The sequence below is a fragment of the Ursus maritimus genome, unplaced genomic scaffold (genome assembly GCF_017311325.1).
Source record: "Ursus maritimus isolate PB19 unplaced genomic scaffold, ASM1731132v1 scaffold_2, whole genome shotgun sequence".
Taxonomy (NCBI): domain Eukaryota; kingdom Metazoa; phylum Chordata; class Mammalia; order Carnivora; family Ursidae; genus Ursus; species Ursus maritimus.
In genome coordinates, this window is record NW_024424452.1 from 9,674,248 (window position 1) to 9,694,453 (window position 20,206).

A 20,206-nucleotide genomic window follows, 5' to 3' on the forward strand; every position below is an offset into this window, starting at 1 on the left:
CCCTTCCCTGCCTGGGGACGGAGGGTGGGGGGGGAGTGGGGGGAGAGCTGAGCGCAGCATCCTGAGTCCCCACCACGGGGCAGGTGCCCTTCCTCTGGTGGTGACGGGCAGCCTCATGCTGGGAAAGAGCCTAGAGTCCCACCCTGCCCCTGTCGAGCTGTGTAATCTGAGCAAATATCTTGAGTTTTCTGTGCCTCAGTCTCTCTTCTGGAAAATAATTACAGAATTCCTTTTGCAGAACTGTTATGAGGGTTGGAAAGGTCACGGAGGGAAGTGCCTGGCCCAGGGCCCCGTGGCTCATGGGAGGTTCTCGGTCCATCTCCTAAATCCCCTGCAGGGCTGGCCTCTCTCTCTCTCTCAGCCCCTCATGCTCTAAGCACCCTGAGCAGCCGCTAGGGCGTCTGGACCTGTGGAGTCTGGGTCTTCCAGGTGCCCCTTCCAGGGGTGAGGGCAGATGTGAGGAGGGTATGAGGTGGACTCCTAAAGTATCCGTGGGATGTCGCTGTGCACAGTGCCTGGGCTCTGCAGGCACAGGAAGGAGAATGGGGCTCTTCAGGGGCTGTTGGGGTGGTGGCTGCAGGCTCCCTGGCCAGAGAGGACTCCCCAGGGAAAGCCCTGCGCCCAGGGAGCTCAGGAGAGAGGAGGGGAGGGGCAGAGAGAGGGGGACACTGGGGTGTCAAAATGAAATCCTCCAAATATTGTATGATTTCACTTATATGTGGAATCTGAACACAAAACAAAACTCACAGATACAGAGGACAGATTGGGAGGGGCGGGCAAAATGGGTGAAGAGGGCCAAGAGATACAAACTTCCAGTGATAAGATAAATAAGTCCAGGGGACTCCGTGTACAATTGCTGGCTACAGTCAGTAATGCCGTATTGCACGCTTGAAAGTTGCTGAAAGAGTGAAACTTGAAAGTTCTCATCACAAATGAAAACAAATGTGTAGGGTGATAGACCGTGATGAGACTTACCTGGTGATTATTTCCCGGCGTAAACAAACACCGAATCACGCTGTACACCTGAAACTAATGTTAGATGTCAATGATACTTGTATTTAAAAAGCCGAGTCCTGGGGCACCTGGCTGGATCAATTGGTGGGGCCCGCAACTCTTGATCTGGGCGGTGGGAGTTCGAGACCCACCTTGAGATCACGTAAAAATAAAAAATATAAAAATCTTTCAAAATAAAGATAGATAGATAGATAGATAGATAGATAGATAGATAGATAGATAGATGATAGATAAAATGTCGGTTCTACAGGAAAGGAAACCGAGGTTGAGGGAGCATACAAAATCGCATACAACTGGTGAAGTCGCAGGCTGCACTTGAACTGGCACTGAGTAGGGGGCCGAGGCTTCTCAACGCCTCAGAAATGGAGGCCTCAGAAATGGTCTGCCGCCTGGGGTGAAGAGAGGCGACCCGGGATGAAGGGCAGGAGAAACTTCCGTCTCTCTTGTCGCGGGGAGAGTGGGGCAGCAGGGGAAGGGGAAGCACCGAGCGCGCGGGCCCCGGGCGCACCTGCACCCGGCACCGCCGGATCGTACCCACGCGGGTGCCGCGGTGCAACGGTGAGCCGCGGCGCCTTTAAAGCCCGGCGGGAGGGCGTGCCCGGCGCGCGGAGGGCCCGCCCCTGGGCGTATCCTCCCGGCGCCCCGCCCCGAGGTTTGTAGCGGCGGCCCCGGGAGGCGGCGCCCGCTCTGGCTCCGCGGCCGCTCGAGTGGCAGCGGTGTTGGCGGCTCGGCTGGCTCGGCGTCTCCTCTCCCTCGGGCGGCTTCCCAGCGCGCTGCCGGGGCGCCCGGACGCACGCGGGCGGCTCGGCGATGGCCCGCGCCCCGCGACGTGGCGGGCGGGCACGGGGGCGCCGGACGGCGCGGCCCCAGTGAGCCGGGGCCGCCCTCCAGCCCTCGGCCGGGGCCGCCCGGGATGGCCGTGCCGCCGCTCCGCCGCGCGCTGCTGCTGTGGCAGCTGCTGGCGGCGGGCGGCGCGGCGCTAGAGATCGGCCGTTTCGACCCGGAGCGAGGGCGCGGGCCGGCGCCCTGCCAGGCGGTGGAGATCCCCATGTGCCGCGGCATCGGCTACAACCTGACCCGCATGCCCAACCTGCTGGGCCACACGTCGCAGGGCGAGGCGGCCGCGGAGCTGGCCGAGTTCGCGCCGCTCGTGCAGTACGGCTGCCACAGCCACCTGCGCTTCTTCCTGTGCTCGCTGTACGCGCCCATGTGCACCGACCAGGTCTCGACGCCCATCCCTGCCTGCCGGCCCATGTGCGAACAGGCGCGCCTCCGCTGCGCGCCCATAATGGAGCAGTTCAACTTCGGCTGGCCGGACTCGCTGGACTGCGCCCGGCTGCCCACGCGCAACGACCCGCACGCGCTCTGCATGGAGGCGCCCGAGAACGCCACGGCCGGCCCCGCCGAGCCCCACAAGGGCCTGGGCATGCTGCCCGTGGCGCCCCGGCCCGCGCGGCCCCCCAGCGACCCCGCCTCGGGCCCGGGCGGCGTCGGCGGCACCTGCGAGAACCCGGAGAAGTTCCAGTACGTGGAGAAGAGCCGCTCGTGCGCGCCGCGCTGCGGGCCCGGCGTCGAGGTGTTCTGGTCGCGGCGCGACAAGGACTTCGCGCTTGTCTGGATGGCCGTGTGGTCGGCGCTGTGCTTCTTCTCCACGGCCTTCACCGTGCTCACCTTCCTGCTGGAGCCCCACCGCTTCCAGTACCCCGAGCGCCCCATCATCTTCCTGTCCATGTGCTACAACGTCTACTCACTGGCCTTCCTCATCCGCGCCGTGGCGGGCGCCCAGAGCGTGGCCTGCGACCAGGAGGCGGGCGCGCTCTACGTGATCCAGGAGGGGCTGGAGAACACGGGCTGCACCCTCGTCTTCCTGCTGCTCTACTACTTCGGCATGGCCAGCTCGCTGTGGTGGGTGGTGCTGACCCTCACCTGGTTCCTGGCAGCCGGCAAGAAGTGGGGCCACGAGGCCATCGAGGCCCATGGCAGCTACTTTCACATGGCGGCCTGGGGCCTACCCGCCCTCAAGACCATCGTCATCCTGACTTTGCGCAAGGTGGCCGGGGACGAGCTCACCGGGCTCTGCTACGTGGCCAGCATGGATGCAGCTGCACTGACGGGCTTCGTGCTGGTGCCCCTCTCCTGCTACCTGGTGCTGGGCACCAGCTTCCTCCTGACCGGCTTCGTGGCCCTCTTCCACATCCGCAAGATCATGAAGACGGGCGGCACCAACACAGAGAAGCTGGAGAAGCTCATGGTCAAGATTGGGGTCTTCTCCATCCTCTACACGGTGCCTGCCACCTGCGTCATCGTGTGCTACGTCTATGAACGCCTCAACATGGACTTCTGGCGCCTTCGGGCAGCAGAGCAGCCCTGCTCGGCAGCCACCATGCCCGGGGGCCGGAGGGACTGCTCACTACCAGGGGGCTCGGTGCCCACCGTGGCTGTCTTTATGCTCAAAATCTTCATGTCGCTGGTGGTCGGCATCACCAGCGGAGTCTGGGTGTGGAGCTCCAAGACTTTCCAGACCTGGCAGAGCCTGTGCCACCGCAAGATGGCAGCTGGTCGGGCCCGGGCAAAGGCCTGCCGGGCTCCCGGGGGCTACGGCCGTGGCACGCACTGCCACTACAAGGCCCCCACCGTGGTCTTGCACATGACTAAGACGGACCCTTCTCTGGAGAACCCCACGCACCTCTAGGGACACAGGCCTGCGCGGGGCGGCTGTTGCCCCCTCCTGGCCCCCCCTCCGGAGGAGACAGCTGACTAGCAGCTGCCCAGCTGTCAAGGTCAGGCAAGTGAGTGCGAGGGGCCGAGGACCAGGGCGGGGAGACTCTCCTGCCACCCTAGATTGCCGGGACCCAGTGAGGCTCACTCCCCTGTGGCCTAGTGCAGGGGGTGGGCCTGGCCAGGTCCCCACGGGGACCTGGGAGAGCATGTGGCGAGGAGGAGGGGCAGAAGGGGGCGTGGTCCAGCAGGGAGTTTATTTAATGGTGTAATTTATTGTTGAGTTTCTCTGGAAGCTGTGACTGGAATAAACCCCCCGTGTGGCACCACTGAGTCCTCTGTGGGCCGGGAAGGGGAAGGTAGGAGGGTGAGGGCCCTGCGGGAGTCTCCGTGGTGGGCAGAGCTGGGTGGGTGCTGGCCTCATGCGCCAGGCCCCGTTCTGTGGCTCCCCAACCGGTCAGGAGGGCGTCCCTGTGGAGCACCTGTTTCTGCAGAAGTCCCCACGCACACGCGTGCGTGTGCGTGTGTGTGTGTGTGTGTGTGTGTGTGTGTGTGTTTTTCCCCTCTCGCCTGTCTTTGCTCCTTTGCCTGAATCCTGAGTTCCTGCTTCGCAAAGTGTGCCTGGGATGCCTGCCGGGCCACTCTGGGAATCCCCTGGGAGGACACCTGTGGCCTTGGGGACTCTANNNNTGTTGTGGATAGGGCTGCTTTCTTCACTCTTGTGGGAAATTAGGGCATCCACCTGTCTCCAAGTTCCCCTCGGAGGCTCAGAACCTGGTCTCAGGTAGGCGTGTCCCACTGTCCCTTCCCCGGGGCCTGAGGGCTGAGGCTGCAGTGACTGTCCTCGTTGCCTGCCAGGATTGCTGGTGTGCACCTCACTCCCTGGGGTCCTAGTCAGGGCACCCCAGCCCCTCCCCTCATCTCTCTGGGTGGAGTGGAGATGGGGCCGGAGTGGTATGTGGGCATCTTGGCAGTGCAGACGGGAGATGGGGAGCCCTGGAGTCTAGTGGGCACTGGGCCCCCAGTTCCGAAGGCTGCGGAAAGATTTGAGGTGCAGAGAGCTGCTGTGAGAAATGGGGCAGGTGCAGGGGAGCGCGCATGGCTGCTCCAGGGCACATTGCACACTCGTGTGTCAGGGGACAGGAAAAGGTATGTGTCTATCTGTGTGCCGGGGAAGCCCAAGGCCGCAGGACCCTGCGCCATCTCGGCCCACTGTAAGGAGTGCGTGGCCATCCCACGGGGACCCCCATCAGCTTGGGGCGGAGGGGGGTCAGACCCCAGAGCCCCATCTTGGCGTCTGCTTTGGCCGCTGTGACTTCAGCCAGGTGAGGGTCTTCGTCACTGTCCCTGGGCGCATGAGACAGAGCCAGCACTCAGTGTCACTGCCAGGAGGCCCCAAGGGTCCAGGCTCACCTGCAAGGACGACTGCTTCCTGTCAGGAGTAGGGCTGAGTTCCCAAAGCCAGGGCTCTCAGGCTGGAGCTCTTCACCCTGCACCAACCACCAGTCTCAGCGGGGCAAGACAGACACCAACTGAAGATCAAACAGGCGGTGTCAAATTCCCATCGGGAGTTGAGGAGAGTTAAGGGCTGTCCCTCCCTGCAAGGACTGGCCCTGACCCCCAGGGGAACCCTGCAGCCTCGGCACCTGTGCTTATGCATTTCCTGCACAGCCCTTCCCCCACCACCCCATACCTAAAGACTTCCCCCTCACGGAGCACACAGGAAGGCCTCCGGCCTTTTTTAATCAGTGAAGCCAAGTGACCCTGACACCTTGGTGAGGGTCCTTGCCTGAGAGACAGATTACGCTCATTGAAGGTGACAGGGGCCCAGGTTGGAAGAGGGAGGGTGGTAATAGTGGCTGCATTGAGCTGGGCTTGCTGGCCGGGTCTGCGGGGAGCCAAGCTGAAGCTGCTGAGGACCTGCACCAGGGCAGGGGCGGCGGGAGCAAAAGGAGAGGATTCTGGAGACCAGGGAAGAGAAAGGCAGGTGACATGTGTATGGGCAGAGGGCGGAGGAGACGCTGAGCATCAGGACTGGCACAAGTCCACCGCTGTCCCTTGTCAGTCAGTGGCCAGGAGGGGTGGCACTCAGCTAGGTCCAGCCCAGCAGAAACAAGATTTGGGCTTCCAGAACAACAGGGAGGAGGGAAGGGACAGGTGGGCAGTGAGGGGCTCTGCCAGCCGCTTCTCAGCACTGGGGGACAGCAGAAAAAGTCCCAGACCCTGAAGGAGAAGGAAGAAGGAAACATCTATTAGAGAACTTTTATAGCGGCTTCCGTTTGATTCTTCTCCCCATTTTACAGACAGGGGAAGTGCGGAGAGCTTGGCTGGCTGGATATCACGCGGCCAGGCAGGCCGTCTGCGGCCTCCGGAGCCTCTGTGACTCCCACCACACCACGGATTCCATCCCAATGGCAGGTGTTTAGAACCTAGGGCGGTTTTGTCCAGAGAAACCCCTCCCACAGTGGGGCCTCCCCCGCCCTCAGCCCCCAAAAGGAAATTCCAGAACCCAGGGGAAGTGCCTCAGAAACCAACACCTGCTGGCCTGTGCACGGGGTGCCCCGGGCCCCTCCCAGCCACAGCCCTGGCAGCACAATCTGTGTGCACACGTCCTCAGGGCTATGCCCATCCAGCCGGCTGAGCTTGTGTGGCACGTCCTAGGTAAGGGGACTTAGCCCTGAGCTCGGTATTCGTTCCAAGGAAAACAGTTCAAAGTTCACAGGAGTCAGCAGCGGTGATCTTGACTGGGGTCAGACTGAGGAGGTCCCGGGGGGGTCAGTAGCTGCTCTCCCCACCTCTCAGCCGCACCCCAGTGTTAGGGGTCTGGCACGGGGAGCCATGGAATGCGTACACTCTCTTCCTGCCCGGCTTGAGTTTCTCAGTGTCCTGCTTGAGGATGCCCTGGCTCCCTGGCAATCCAGACCCCACCTCACTGCCACCCCTGACAAATTTCCACAGCCTCCCCAGAGACATGGTCTAAGAAGGCAGCACAGGCAGGATGAGGGGGAGAGGTCCGTTGAATCCCAGGAGAAGAGCCTCAGACCCCTGTCCTCAGGAAAGTTTTTTGGTTTGTTTGGTTTTTTTTAAGGATTATTTATTTATTTGACAGAGAGACAGCCAACAAGAGAGGGAACAGAAGCAGGGGGAGTGGGAGAGAAAGAAGCAGGCTCTCAGCAGAGGAGCCTGATGCGGGGCTCGATCCCAGAACGCCAGGATCACGCCCTGAGCTGAAGGCAGACTCTTAACGACTGAGCCACCCAGGCGCCCCAGGAGTCAGCCAAAGTCAGGTAGCTCCCCGAAGGTCACACCCTTGGCAGGGAGCAATGGGCTGATGGTTTAACAGGACCAGGATGCATGCCCTAGATGAGAAGACATGGCCCCACGGGCACCATCCTCAGGTACCCTGAGACCCACTGGGGAACGACTTCACAGAGGTGGCCGGGCCTGTGTCTGGCTGTGACTGCGTAGGAAATGCTCGAAGGTCACACAGCTCCCTTTCCCAGAGCCAGAGTGCTGGCCACCCTGGAGCTGACCTTGGGGCAGGCAGCCTCCCCCCCGCCCCAGGACTGAAACTCCCCCAGTGCTCGGGCCAGGCCTGGCTCCAGGCCCACACTCAGCAACGCCATAGAGCAGCTGGGGCAGAACCTGCACCCAGAGCTCCGGGTTCTCCTGATTTCTTCCCACTTTACTCACCGCCATCCTGGGTTCGGGTGGTCCAGGAGCTGGAGTTCCACCTCTTGGTAGATGGGACCACACAGTGGGCTCTGCAACACCTCTGAACTCGGTAAGCAGGCTGCCACCGGGCAGTGACCTACTCAGACCACTCTGACTTTAAAAACTCTCAGCATAAACACCAATGACGACGTAAGTAAGATTGGCTATGTGGTAGAATTGAAGCACAGGACATGGGAATTCATTGTTTTCACTCTTTGTGTTTAGGTTTGAAATTTTCCTTGAGGTGTTGTAAAAGTCAGGAGTTGCCCCAAAATTAACTCCTCAAGCACTATACAAATTCCCACAGTGAAGCCTTTGAGAGTTATTTTCCCTGAATTCCTAGAATTCTAATGAAAGTTGCGGGGGGCTAGGGACAAGGCCAGAAGAAGCTTTGAAGGTCACGCTTCAGAGGTCCTCTCGCTCCCGCAGAACTGCCTCCAAAAGTCAGCAGGACCAGCACTCGGGACTCTGCACGATCCACCCCCATCCCCAAGAGCACAAAGAAAGATTCACCAGAACTGTTTCTTCTTTATAAACACAAGTACATAATGTTTATTTGAAATTCCAATTTATTACAAGTTTACCCTTTAATGGGGCCCTTCCTCCTTAAAGACAATTAAAAAAAAACAACAACAACAACAAACAGTTCAGGTGTCACTGAAGTGGGAACACAAGATTCTCACTGTGAACAAGAACAGACTGGCTCTAGGGTAAGAGGCAGGGCACGGTGTTGGTGGCTGGGATTATGGAACTGGAGCGTCAGTGCGAAGCCCGAACCTGGGGGAGAAGGGACAGTAAACCTATCCAGCAGCCACTGGAGCAAATCCCCCCAGTCTCTGGGCCAGGCAGGCGGGGTGAGACACGGACCACACCTTGAAGTTCCGTATTAAGAGGCTTTATTCTCAAGTTCTAGGAGCTGTAATCCCCTCGGTGGACATGTTCTCCCTTAACTTAAATAGGTACAGAAGAGCTGAGGTGCTCACATTTTCTAAATTCAAAGCTGATAGAAAAGAAAATTAAACCCTGTTTTGCATTTTTATCAAAATCTGCCATAAAAGGGAAAGAAGACTACGAAGTTCTGCCTAACTAGAACTACTATTGCCAGACTCCTTGCAGAAGGGGCCGTCTGAGCCCCTCCTCCGCCCCCCGCCACCGCCCCTCACGCAACCCTACAAGACTCAGCTTCTCGGGGAGCTCCAAGGAGGGAGGAGGGGGGGGGCTGGAGATGGACGAGGCAGAAACGGCCACCAGGGCAGGCAGAGGGACATCCCCATCCCCGCCAGGTCCCACCGCTTGCCCTGCTGAGCCTCCAACCCCGCTTCTCTGAAGGCGAGAGGATGGGCTGGGGGAGGAGACGGGGCAAAGTAGAGCAAACACGTTATCATATAAACTGTACTGTACATGTGCCAAAGCAAGATGACAGAAATATTTTACAAGATGTTCTTTATACAATAGCACTGCTGAAACAAGCAACTTTTAATAACTAGAAAAGTCAATTTAAAAAAAATTAAACATTTAAATTCTTCCTGCTTTTCTTCTGCTCCCCTAAGAGCTTGTGTCTGGTATGTGGGTGGGCTGGGCTCCAACACCCCTCTGGCCAGATCCATCCAAGTAAAGGTTATATGCATGATTATAAGCAGGACTCCAGTCTCTAGTGAAGTGCCTTATGTTCTTTGTGGGTTTTTTAGGTTTTTTTTTTTTTTTCAGTTTTTTTGTTTTTTATTTTGAAGGGGTGAGGTGGGACAGGAGGGGAGAGAGCTGTCACAAAGAAGGGGAGGGGTATTCAGGAATGGCTCCAGGACAAGTCCCTTTACTCTGCCAAGAGCAACTCAAAAGAGCACAAGTGTCTCATGATGCTGGTGAATACAGAATGCGGTATGGCACTCACTGCTACTGTCACCTGAGGGAGGGAGGGAGAGACAGAGGATGGGCTTCAAGAAACAAGACTGTGTGTAAATGGAGATTAAAAAATCAACACCGCCTCCCCAAATTGGCCTGATTACCCCTGATCCTTCCATGTAATACAGTAATCCCTCCCCTGGAGACCAGAGGCTTGGCACTGTCGTGGTGGCCAACACAGGAGGGGCCATAAGGAAAGAAGAAAGTTAAAGGATATGGGCCCACGAGAAAGCTGTACCCTTGGCCTCTCCCTGGAAACTCTCAGCAGGGCTAAGGCCGCCTACCGCCCACGGCATCTCTGGGCAGAGACCACCAGCCCAAGAGTAGGCTCTCCAAAGAGCTCTGCCTGCTTAGGGCCCTCTGGAGAGTTGGGCAAGGCAGCACAAGCTTGGGATGACGGGCATTTCTGGACTCCCTGTGATCTCCTCCCTTCCACATTCTTCTCCATCTCCCTCTCCTGCTCCCTCCCACCCTCCCCGGCTCTCTCCGTTCCCCCCACCTCGGCTCCCTTACCAGGGCCCTGCCTATTTCTTCTGCCTTCGTCCCCTGGACTGTCCAACGGGCTCTGACTCACTGTCCCCTTCATCTTCAGCAAGCCGATCGGAAAACTTCTTGCGTTTCCTGCGGACATATGGGTGGCCAGGAAGGTGTTTATGCAACAGAGCCACCAGACACTGTTCTGTCTTCACCATGCAGTTCAGCACATGGCTGCCTCGGCAGTTGTAAAGCTCCGCATTGGTAAACACTTGCTTCATGTCGGTAAGAAACTCCTGCACAGAGCGGTAGCTCCCACAGGAACATTTGTTCTCCATTGTCTGGAAGTCCATGGGGTGCGTGATGACATCATAATAATCCTCAGCCTCATCTCTGGTCACGGGCTCCCTGTGGAGAAGACCAAATGGAAATCTTGAGCACGGCCTCGAGGAGGAGACAGAAACCTTGTTCTCGGACCACCATTCCCAGAACGCCCACCCCTGCCGACATCAGCCAGCTGACAGGCAGAGAAGAGGTGTGTTCACCTTGGACTAAGTGCTGTCTCTACTGGTCTGGGAAGGAAGTCCCCCCACCCTCAGACATGTCCTAAAGGAAGGATCAGGGTCGTCCTAACCTCTGCTCGGCGCACCCCCCGCCAGCTGTCTGCAAGCTCTGAGCACCCACAAGGCCAGTCCTGCTCCCCTGTGCCTGAGAACACAGCCCACCTGAAGGGCCAGCTAAAGCGGTACTTCACAATCTTGTGGAGGATCTCTTCACACTTCTGCAACTCTAGGCTTTGCCTCCGGGAGCTCCGCTTGGTCTGAAGTACCTGGCACCAAAGAAAGAGACATGTTATTACAGGTCCAAGAGAAGAGTGGACAGAACAAGAAAAGGGGGAAAAAAAAAAAGAATTCCACCACTTTCTTGGAGTAGAGACAGTCAAAGTCATCTGACATTCAAGTCAGGGAGCGTGCTCAGCCAGGGGGCAGGCATCTTCCCATCAGCCCACTGGCCTCCTCCCTGGTGGACGCTGATCAAAGCAGCAGAGGGCAGGCAGCAGTTGCCCTGTTACAGCGGTCCTGCTACAGGTCGGCGAGAGAGGCCACTGTCACCAGCACACTGGTGAGAGCCGATGGACCTGGGATTACGTGCACACCGTGGAAGGATATAAACAAGCAACCGTGTAGACCCAGACGGGTTACGGGGACCACCGGCAGCCAATTCTGTGGGGTTGGGAGCTCTGAGGTAAGAAAAGCAAGAGGTACAATTCCTCTCCCAGGCCCTCCTGCCGCAAGCATGTGGGAGCTAAGTGGCTGAAGAGGAAAGGGTGGGCGTCCCCTCCAGGGAGCCATCGCTGCTGTGACTCACAGTGGCCAGAGCCCCAGACTTGAAGGGTTAGTTACGGCTGGGCCAGCAGAAGGATCTCGCAAATGCCCTCGAGCTCCCTAATGGCTTGCTTTATGCGCCCCCAACCCCAATTTGCTCTGCCAAAATCAGTACGTTTTCAAGAGCCTCTTATTGTTCTTTTAAAGCGCAAGTGAAATCTAAAGTAAAACCACTAAAATTACATTGGTTGAGGAGCAGAGGGGAGGGTAACGCCCCTCCCACAGCAACTGTGGGCAAAAGACCCAAGAGTGACTGAGGCGCCAACATTGCTGACATTCCCACAATGGAGACCCAGCCCCTCTGAGCCACTGGAGACACATGGATACTATTTTAAAATCCTTAACAAGTAACGGGCTGCCTATTAACTTGAGGAGACGAAGTTTGCAGGCTACAGCAGGGGAATGCCGGACATAGCTGCTCCTGGGGGGCCTGCGGCCTCTGTCTGCCCACAGGCCCACCCATCTGCTCCATCAGCCTCCGAAAGGAGGGGGGAGGGGCCCCCACCTGTTGCCTGATGGATTCCTAACGCTGGAGTGGGGGCTGAGAAACGACCGGTACAGGGAGGAGGGGAAATCACTCACCAGCTCTTCAACCTCCGCATCGTCCACAGGTGGCGCCTTCGGCCGAGACTTCCTGGCGGGATGCGGCTTCTTACCTGGCCGGCGTCCGGGCCTCGCTGCAGGGGGGATGACACCCTGCTTGCCCCGGACAGTCTTTCGAGGTCTCACTGAAATAGAAAATATGGATTCAGAGCTGAACAATGGAGGATGAAGGGAGCATGCCTATGGGATGGGGAGAGCATCTGGTCGAGCAGAACAACAGCTCCCTTTGGTCATTAAGGCGCTCTTGCTCTTTCTCTCCTGCCCTACCTGACAAGACACTTTAAAGGTAGAGAAGCAGATGAATGGATACCTTTCATCAACTGCCAAAGACCTTCTAAGAATCTCTTTGGAAAGCCAGTTCCTTCAGAACGGCTACTCTCTGTCCCCACTCTGTTCACAGCTACTCCCAGGAACGAGGCCTCTGAAGGAGTCAATGGCAAGCTGACTCACTCAGGAGGAGAGGCCGTTTGCTAACAGGTCTGCCTGGAATTCTCAAACCCCAAGCTTGGCCTCTGAGTGTGTGTCCTTACATGTGAGGTGGAATATGACTGTAGGACAGTTCTCGCCTCCTGGTTCCTTGAGTAATCCTACGCTCGCCACCACAGTCTTCTGAAAGAAAAGCTGATACCCACTTGAAGTCTTCCTCAGTGAATCCACTTTAAGGCTTGCCCCAGTCCTGCTTTCTTGCATTTCTGAAAACCACAAGCAATGGCCCAGGACACTTCCATAAGAGCCCTGCCCAGGACCCCCAAAGGGAAAATAACGAATACAAAGTCCCCAAGGTGACCTGTGTCTCTGACAACAGGTGCTCGATGTCAGACAAACCAACGTTTCTCAATACGTCCTCAGGGAGCAATGCTCCGTTAGAATTAGCTCAAAGCTTCTCCACTGAACACATTTTCCCTTCAAAGTAGAGAGGTGACACATGGACAGAGACGGGTATACACAGCCAGGGACACAAAGAATCAATAAACAATGTTTCATATTCTACTTCTAGACCCTGATAACCCTTCACTGGCTATTTTAAGGTCTCTAAGCTCAAGACCAGGCTTGGAAGAGAGAAGAAACTGACACTAAGGATGAAACTCAAAATGCTACAGACAGCCACCAACCCAGGGCCTTGAGTTGGGAACTAGGGAACACATCTTCGGTGGCCTAAAAGGTGGAACAGACAAAGGGCTCTGAGGTACCAGTACTTCCCAGACCCCTTTGGCAGATAAGACCCTAGAAACCTGGAGAGAACAATTTTTTGGAAAGAAAACAGTAACTCACAAGTGGAAAGCATCTACCACTCTGAAAATACACAAAATGAGTATACTGTCACATTCAGAATCTATTCCCTGACAACCCTGCGTCCCAGTCACACTCTCCAGCTACCTGACGAAGTCTCTTCAGAATCTGGGGTTAAGGGACTACTTGTCTCCTGACCCTGGACAACTGGATAATCATGTTAGTGAACAAACAAAAGGAGCCCTGTAGGAATGAGAGAAATTAAGGTGTCCCAAATGAGAGCCCTTTAAGATTGGGCAGACGGGGACAGGGATGCACACCCAAACCCCTCAGGTTTTAGTGGCACCATTGCTGTGAGACTGGTCATGCCAAGCATCTTCTCAGACTCCTTATACCGAAGTCCAAACTCTCAGAGTGCTATGATCTTGGGAACTGTACCATCTCTTCAAAAGCTCATCAAAATCTGGATCTGTGGTCTCTTTTCTAACCTACAAGGAAGGGTATATTTTGCAAAGGAGGAGGCTATAAAAGGCTAGACTTCAGGGCTTTAGGTTTAACCATGAAAATGACTCACAATGAACGGCCGTTAGAGAGTGAGAATCAATGAGGTTAAGTGCAAAGGAAGACCCCTCCCCCACCCCCCCACTGGCATCTAGTGAGAAACAGACCTGAACCTTCCCAACAACCACCCTAAGCCATGAAAAAAAACTAGTCTTCTCTTTTAAAATTAGCAAAGCTAGATCCTTGCACACTATGACGAGAAAATCACCATGACTGGAGGACAAATCATTTCTCTGAAAGCAGCACTGCAGCAGAGGCCAAAACCACTGTTAGGAGAGGACAGCGGGCCTAGGCCTTCCTCACCCGTGGTCCCCACGTCCCCACAGACTAAAGAGGCTTGAGCCAGCAGACTCTTCATAACATACTTGGGGCCCTGAATTCCACTAATTCTCAGACCAAATATTCTTAAGACCAAGCCATCCAACCTCCCACTAGGAAGGTGGTTACATGGCACCTTGAAAATCCCTTTAAAACCATGGCAGTGGAGTCACCCCACAGCCACAACATGTGCAAGAAAAAAGATGGCCTGATGGCAAGGCTGGGTGGGTGGCTCCTGCCCACCCAGTCTTCCCAAGTCACGTTGGAAAGCTGTGAGGTCAACTATGAAGGCAAACTGAATACTTACGTCGCAGACCAGCCACCTCATAATCCTCCTCTTCCTCTTCCTCTTCCTCTTCTTCCTCCTCTTCATCACTTTCATCATCTTCACTGTCCTCAGAGGCAGACTCTTCGGTATAATTCCTGTGGGGAGGGAAACATGTAGGGAACGTGGTTCTAGGCCAAAGTGGTCGTAAGAAAGGATGAAGTCCCACGGGGATCCTCTTCACAGACCGGGCAGATTTGATGAGAGGGGAGAGAACCTGAATCGAGGCCGAGACACGGGCAACAGCATGGAAGCCTAAGCTTCAGCAGCAGGCCGCCTCCACAAGGCCCCAAATGCTATGGATAAGATACCAACTGCAACAGAGATCGAGACCAAAATACAACCCATCTCTCCTCACATAAAACAATACAAAACCTATTCCTTTTGTCTCACAAAATCACCCACAGAATGTAACATTTCAGATATCGTTCCCAACTCTGGGGTGGACTGAAAGGACAAACAACTCAGACAGGTGTCACTGCACCTTGATAGCCCCGCTCCAGGAGTGAAACAGCTTGCAGATGACCGTAATAGCAAAGCAATGGTAATCCCAGCTCTGAACAGCTGGTGCAAAGCTCCGCCATTTCAGGGTAGCGTGCCTTACTTGGCTCCAAGTGCCGCTGGAGCAGAGTGAGAAATAACAACTGAGAAATGCTGTTAGATGGGGTCAGGGTCAAATAGCTCTGCCCTCTCAGAGACCAAGACAGAGCGCCTACAAGCTGCCCTCTCACAACCTCAAACCGCAATGTGGAAAACAATGGCATTAACTTGGCAGACATTGGGCATCTCCTCTTTGCAAGGCCGTATTGGGATCAGGGTGAAGAACAAAGTACCACCCCCGCCGCCAGGGCACTAACAGTCTCACGGGAAGACGGTCACATGTAAGACTAACCATGGAGGCAAGACACACCGAAAGACTGAGACTGGACGCTCGACTGGAACAGAGAGAGGAAGAATTAATCCTAAGAATATAAAAACATTTCAAAAAACCAGTGAAATTTTACGTAGGCCGTAAGCAGTTCCCTCAGTTCTGGAGAGAGGGAATATTCCCGGCGAGGACAAAAGCCCAGCAGGCAAGGATATCCAGTGAACAGCCTGCACTGAGCACACGACATGGGAATAAAGGCTCATAAAAACATAGACTGGTATTGTAGAAGAGTCTCAAAAACCAGGCCAGGTAGTTTGGATTTTATTCTATAGGCAATAGAAAGATGGAAGTTTCAGGATAGTGACACAAGCTTATCTTTACGCCTTACATAAACCGTTCTGGTAGCCCCACCAAAGCTGGACAAATAGGAGGGGAAAAGACATGAGGTAAGGAGTTGAGAAGCCACTGAAGGAGCCCGGAAGAGAGACAGAGGAGGGCCAACTGACAGCAGGGACCATGGACAGTGGGTAGCAGGAGACTGACTTGTGAGATGTCCGGACACAGAACTGACGTAAATGAACAGAGCATGGAAGCTGAGGGAGAGGAGGATGTCCAAGGTGACCCCAGAGTTCTAATCGTGATAAAGAAGGAAAACAACAGGTATGGGTAAGGAAGGCCATGAGTTTCAGGACTTTGAGCAGGGGACAGTTGAGGAAGTAATTAAGAAGGGGGAAAGTAGAAGCACAGGGAGATAAACTGTTATCTGAGAAGAAGCTATGATCCAGAAGATACAGAACATGTCTGGTAGTGAAAACCAGGAATGTCAACATCAAGCTAAAATGAAATCAAAGCCCTGTGAGCTCCTACTGTAATAACGCCAATGATCAGGATCCATACGCAAAAGATGAACTTAAAACTCCTTAGAATCCTTTCTTTTGAATAACTAAAGCTTAATTACAACAGCCATTTCATTTATTTGTTTTTGAGAGAAGAAAATTCTCACCTGCCACGGGAGTTGCGCCTGGCAGTCGCAGGCTGGCAAGCAGGGCACTGCCACTCGCCGTCTGGGACCTCGTAGAGGGCTGGCCTCAGACAGAACAGGTGGAAGGCTTTATTACATTCATCACACAAGATCAGTTTGTCATCCTCACCTGCAAGGAGATAAACTTGTTTAGCATTGTTGGGAGCACGGCAACAGTCAGCGAGCTGTAGCAAACAAGCCACTCACCCTCGATTAACACCATTGGGGAGCAAACAGTCTAGCATAGTGTTATCACGTTTTTAAAAAAATGTCATTTCTGAAAAGGAATGTAGCATAAACTAGGCTACTGTTAATATAAGAATCAGGTCTTCTGACCTATATCCCCAAATTCAGCTCAGCCTAGGACAGGACAGTTAGAACATTTACAAAGTAGCAGCAAAAACCAAGTCATAGCAGGAAAGGTCTCTGTTCATCTCCTGCTAAGAAATGAATCCCCCATGAAGTATTACATTTCCTGCCCATCCTCTTCCTCGACCCCCAACGCTTCCCAACTCCTATCTGATATGGTTCTCTTAAACCAGTGTCAAAAATGCACGGAACCGACCTGACATGGTCACTTCCCTCTCCAACCTTCATTCTGAAACAGTGTTTAGAGCAACTGATAAGATTTTTCAGAGGTCTTTCTAACCTTGGGAATTAAATCCTAATCCACTTCACAAAGTAACCTTAGCCACTGAGAAGTCAATCGCTCGAGGGCTATTAGTCAGGAACGGGCTCTGAAAGCTGTGACCATTAAAAAGTCCCAAATGCCTTGCTCTGTAGGACTCAGTGGCAGTGGGCCCAAACTGGAGTATTCTTCCCAGTGTGCAAATACTGCCCTCTGCTGGTAGACGTCTTATTTCACGTATGACTAAAAACTCCGAGATGATAAAAGAGATTTAAAATTTTACGTTAATTTGTTCCCTGTAGAAAATTTAGAATTGGAGATAAACTGCTCTTACACTCAAACCTGAGGAACAAAGGGCTTTCTCTGATTTACTGTCATGTTATTTCAAAGAGTAGCATTTTACAGACCTCCAGAAGGTAAAATCTCTCCCACTATACTTCAAAGTCGTGTGCACAGAATTCTTCAGGGAGGAAACTATCTTTGGAATGGAAGTCCTAGTCCCTATTACATTCAGATAGGCAACACTCATCTAAATATACCTTTCTTTCGACAAACTTTGCATCGAGCATTTTCTGCTGACATATCCCACTTGATACAGGCATCGAGCATCCCAAGTAGAACATGCATTCTGGAAAAAGTCTGAGCTTCACGGATTGCTGTCTTCCATTTTTCCAGAGCAGATGCAACCTAAACAGAGACCAAACCAGGTCAGCATTGCTACGATGACCTTAAGGGCATGACATGCAGATTTTTCACATAATACTGACAGTGTGCACTGAGAGCACTAGGAACAGGAGAAGAGGCAAGAGAATGCTGAGTACACTCACCTCCTAGAGCTTCTCCACCCTCACCCATTTATTTTACAGCAGAAATCAAGGCTCTGAAGAGTGAAAAAACTTGCCAAAGGTTACACAAAGAATTGAGGCAGGGGTGGGGGGTGATCAGAGACCCGTCTCCTCCAGTGAAATCCACTTAAAGATTCAGTATCATTTAAAGGCGGGTACACCTGTGGAAATGCTAGTGTGCGAACATGTCCTGAGCTAACACCACCTTGGTTAACATGATGACGGGTCTCTGCATCATGTGCCACAAACCCAGATTACAGGGCCTGGAAATTACAGTAAACACTATCTATAAAGCATTCGACAACACTTAAAAATATTAAGTACTGATACGAAGCATTCCTCTTGATTTTATCACCAAGTTTTAACTAAGTGAAAATTTCAGAGGGCCAGGGCTTAGGCTGACTTCTTTCTGGGCAGTTACTCTCAGCATAATAGACACTGCCTCCTCCCATCAACAGAAAAAGCAAGTTAATTCAGAATCACCCAGGGAAAACACAGTTAGGATGGGGGAAAATATAATCAGGAATTTCAATGATAAAGCACAACCCTCACTCCTATAAAATAGACATTCTAAGGAAAAACAGAAATGCCACTTTAGGATAATTCATTTATTTGTATTACTGGTTCATTAGTCAAAAGGTGTTTTTTAGGGGCGCCTGGGTGGCGCAGTCGTTGGGTGTCTGCCTTCGGCTCAGGGCGTGATCCCAGCGTTCTGGGATCGAGCCCCACATCAGGCTCCTCCGCTGGGAGCCTGCTTCTTCCTCTCCCACTCCCCCTGCCTGTGTTCCCTCTCTCGCTGGCTATCTCTCTCTGTCAAATAAATAAATAAAATCTTTAAAAAAAAAGGTGTTTTTTTAGGTCTTCGAAGTATTTCTTGCCTAAATGATTAGGTAAGCATCTGCACAGACAGATGCCTCCACGGGGGTTATCACTCTCATGCAGGCAGAAAACACCACAGAAGGGGCGCCTGGGTGGCTCAGTAGGTTAGGCGTCTGCCTTCAGCTCGGGTCATGATCCCGGGGTCCTGGGATTGAGTCCTATGTCGGGCTCCTTGCTCAGTGGGGAGCCTGCTTCTCCCTCTGCCTGCCACTTCCCCTGTTTGTGCTCTGTCTCTCTCTCTCCCTCTCTGACGAATGAATAAATAAAATCCTTTAAAAAAAAAAAAAAAGGAAGAAAACAAACCACCACAGAGATGAGCAAGGTAAAGCTCAGGCCCTCCTTACAGCAGAAGCTGCGAGCTGAGAGATGAGGTCATCCCACCATCATCTACCCTGTGGGGGCCAGATGCCTTAACCCCATCGTGTGTGCGCTGAAGTCCAGGCAGCCGCGCGCTGCTCTTACAAGCTGGCTGGCTCCAGCTAGCTGACAGTATGGCTGCTGCATTGCCCTGCCCCGCCCCAGGCAAAGGCGTCTATTTGAGGTGATCGTCTTCCTCCCAAAGGAAGGGCTAGTTATTCTGGAAGGCCACAGGCTGCAAAACAGAGCTGCCAAGGAACAACGACAGTTGAGCTACTTCTGAAGCTGTGGTGTGAGGGTTGAGAGAGGGGAACAAAGGCTGCCCTTTCTCTTTCTTATGGAAACAGAGAACACAGAGAGCCCTGTATGCGTAAATTCATAAATAACAAGACCACGTAATATAAACACAACAAAAATGAGAGGCTGCTAAAGCCCTAGTGGAATCTGGCCCATTTCTTACTCCAACCTCCACCGCAGCTATTTCAACATCTGCCCTCGAGATGCTGCACAGCCGCCTCCCTCCACGCGCAGAGCAACTCCGTCCACTGTGAGGAGCACAACCACGGCTTGCCTCGCTGGCCTCTCCCGCGGGGCCGTGGAGAGCTGACACCTAGAACCACACAGGCCCTCTTACTGCGCTAACAACCCACATCCCGTCAATGGAATATAAATTCAAGAATTTTAGGTTCAGTCCCTAAAGAGTGCCTACTGTGAACAGGCAGACAACGGCTAAAATGGGCTTTGCTCTCCTCTAGTGGACACTCGGACGCACACAGTAGTCAGGAAAAAGTCCTATCAGCAGACAGTACTGCCTTTTCCTCACTTCCTGTAAACTGTAAGATCTGAGCACTCAACAGGGCGTAGAGCCTCATTAAAAAACAAAAACCAAAAACAAACACCAATGTGGGGCGCCTGGCGGCTCAGTAGGTTAAGCGTCCAACTCTTGGTTTCAGCTCAGGTCATGACCTCAGGGTCATGATATGGAGCTCAAGTCAGGCTCAAAGAGTCTGCTTGAGATTCTCTCCCCCCACCCCTCCCTTTACACTCACACACTCTCTCCCTCTCACAAATAAATAAATCTTTAAAAATCCCTGAAAGATTTTAGAAATAAGCTTTCTTAACCTCATTTTAATACAGATTTATTGATATAATTTATATGTTAACAAGTTCACCTTGTAAAGAAAACGATGGTTTTACATATATTTGCAGAGCTGCACAACTCTCAACGTAATCTTAATCAGAACATTTTCATCACCCCAAAAAGAAACCTTGCACCCTAGCAGTCACTCCCCATTCCCCACCCTAACCTACCTACCACTTCCCCAGCCCTAGGCAACCACTAATCTACTCTTGGTCAAGAGATTTTC

The 20,206-nt window shown here is 53.6% G+C and overlaps 2 protein-coding genes across 2 annotated transcripts in view; one reads left to right on the top strand and one right to left on the bottom strand.

The window, feature by feature from the left end:
* Positions 1-1,927: 1,927 nt before the first annotated feature.
* Positions 1,928-4,053, top strand: FZD9 (frizzled class receptor 9). Its single transcript, XM_040634526.1, has one exon. The coding sequence runs from the start codon at positions 1,928-1,930 to the stop codon at positions 3,704-3,706; it is 1,779 nt and encodes a 592-aa protein (XP_040490460.1). The 3' UTR covers positions 3,707-4,053.
* A 3,921-nt stretch (positions 4,054-7,974) lies between these two features.
* The window catches only part of BAZ1B (bromodomain adjacent to zinc finger domain 1B), a 65,397-nt gene continuing 53,165 nt past the window's right edge, over positions 7,975-20,206 (bottom strand). Inside the window, exons 14-20 of the mRNA XM_040634928.1 lie at positions 17,298-17,445; positions 16,113-16,260; positions 14,224-14,339; positions 11,787-11,932; positions 10,545-10,648; positions 9,859-10,227; positions 7,975-9,346 (exon numbers count right to left, since the gene is read on the bottom strand). Coding sequence (XP_040490862.1) covers positions 9,870-10,227; positions 10,545-10,648; positions 11,787-11,932; positions 14,224-14,339; positions 16,113-16,260; positions 17,298-17,445 — 1,020 coding nt within the window. The 3' untranslated portion in view covers positions 7,975-9,346; positions 9,859-9,869. The remainder of the gene's footprint in view (positions 9,347-9,858; positions 10,228-10,544; positions 10,649-11,786; positions 11,933-14,223; positions 14,340-16,112; positions 16,261-17,297; positions 17,446-20,206) is intronic.

Excerpts from the sequence above, each read along its gene's own strand:
- FZD9 (XM_040634526.1), top strand. The coding sequence starts at position 1,928 with ATGGCCGTGCCGCCGCTCCGCCGCGCGCTGCTGCTGTGGCAGCTGCTG.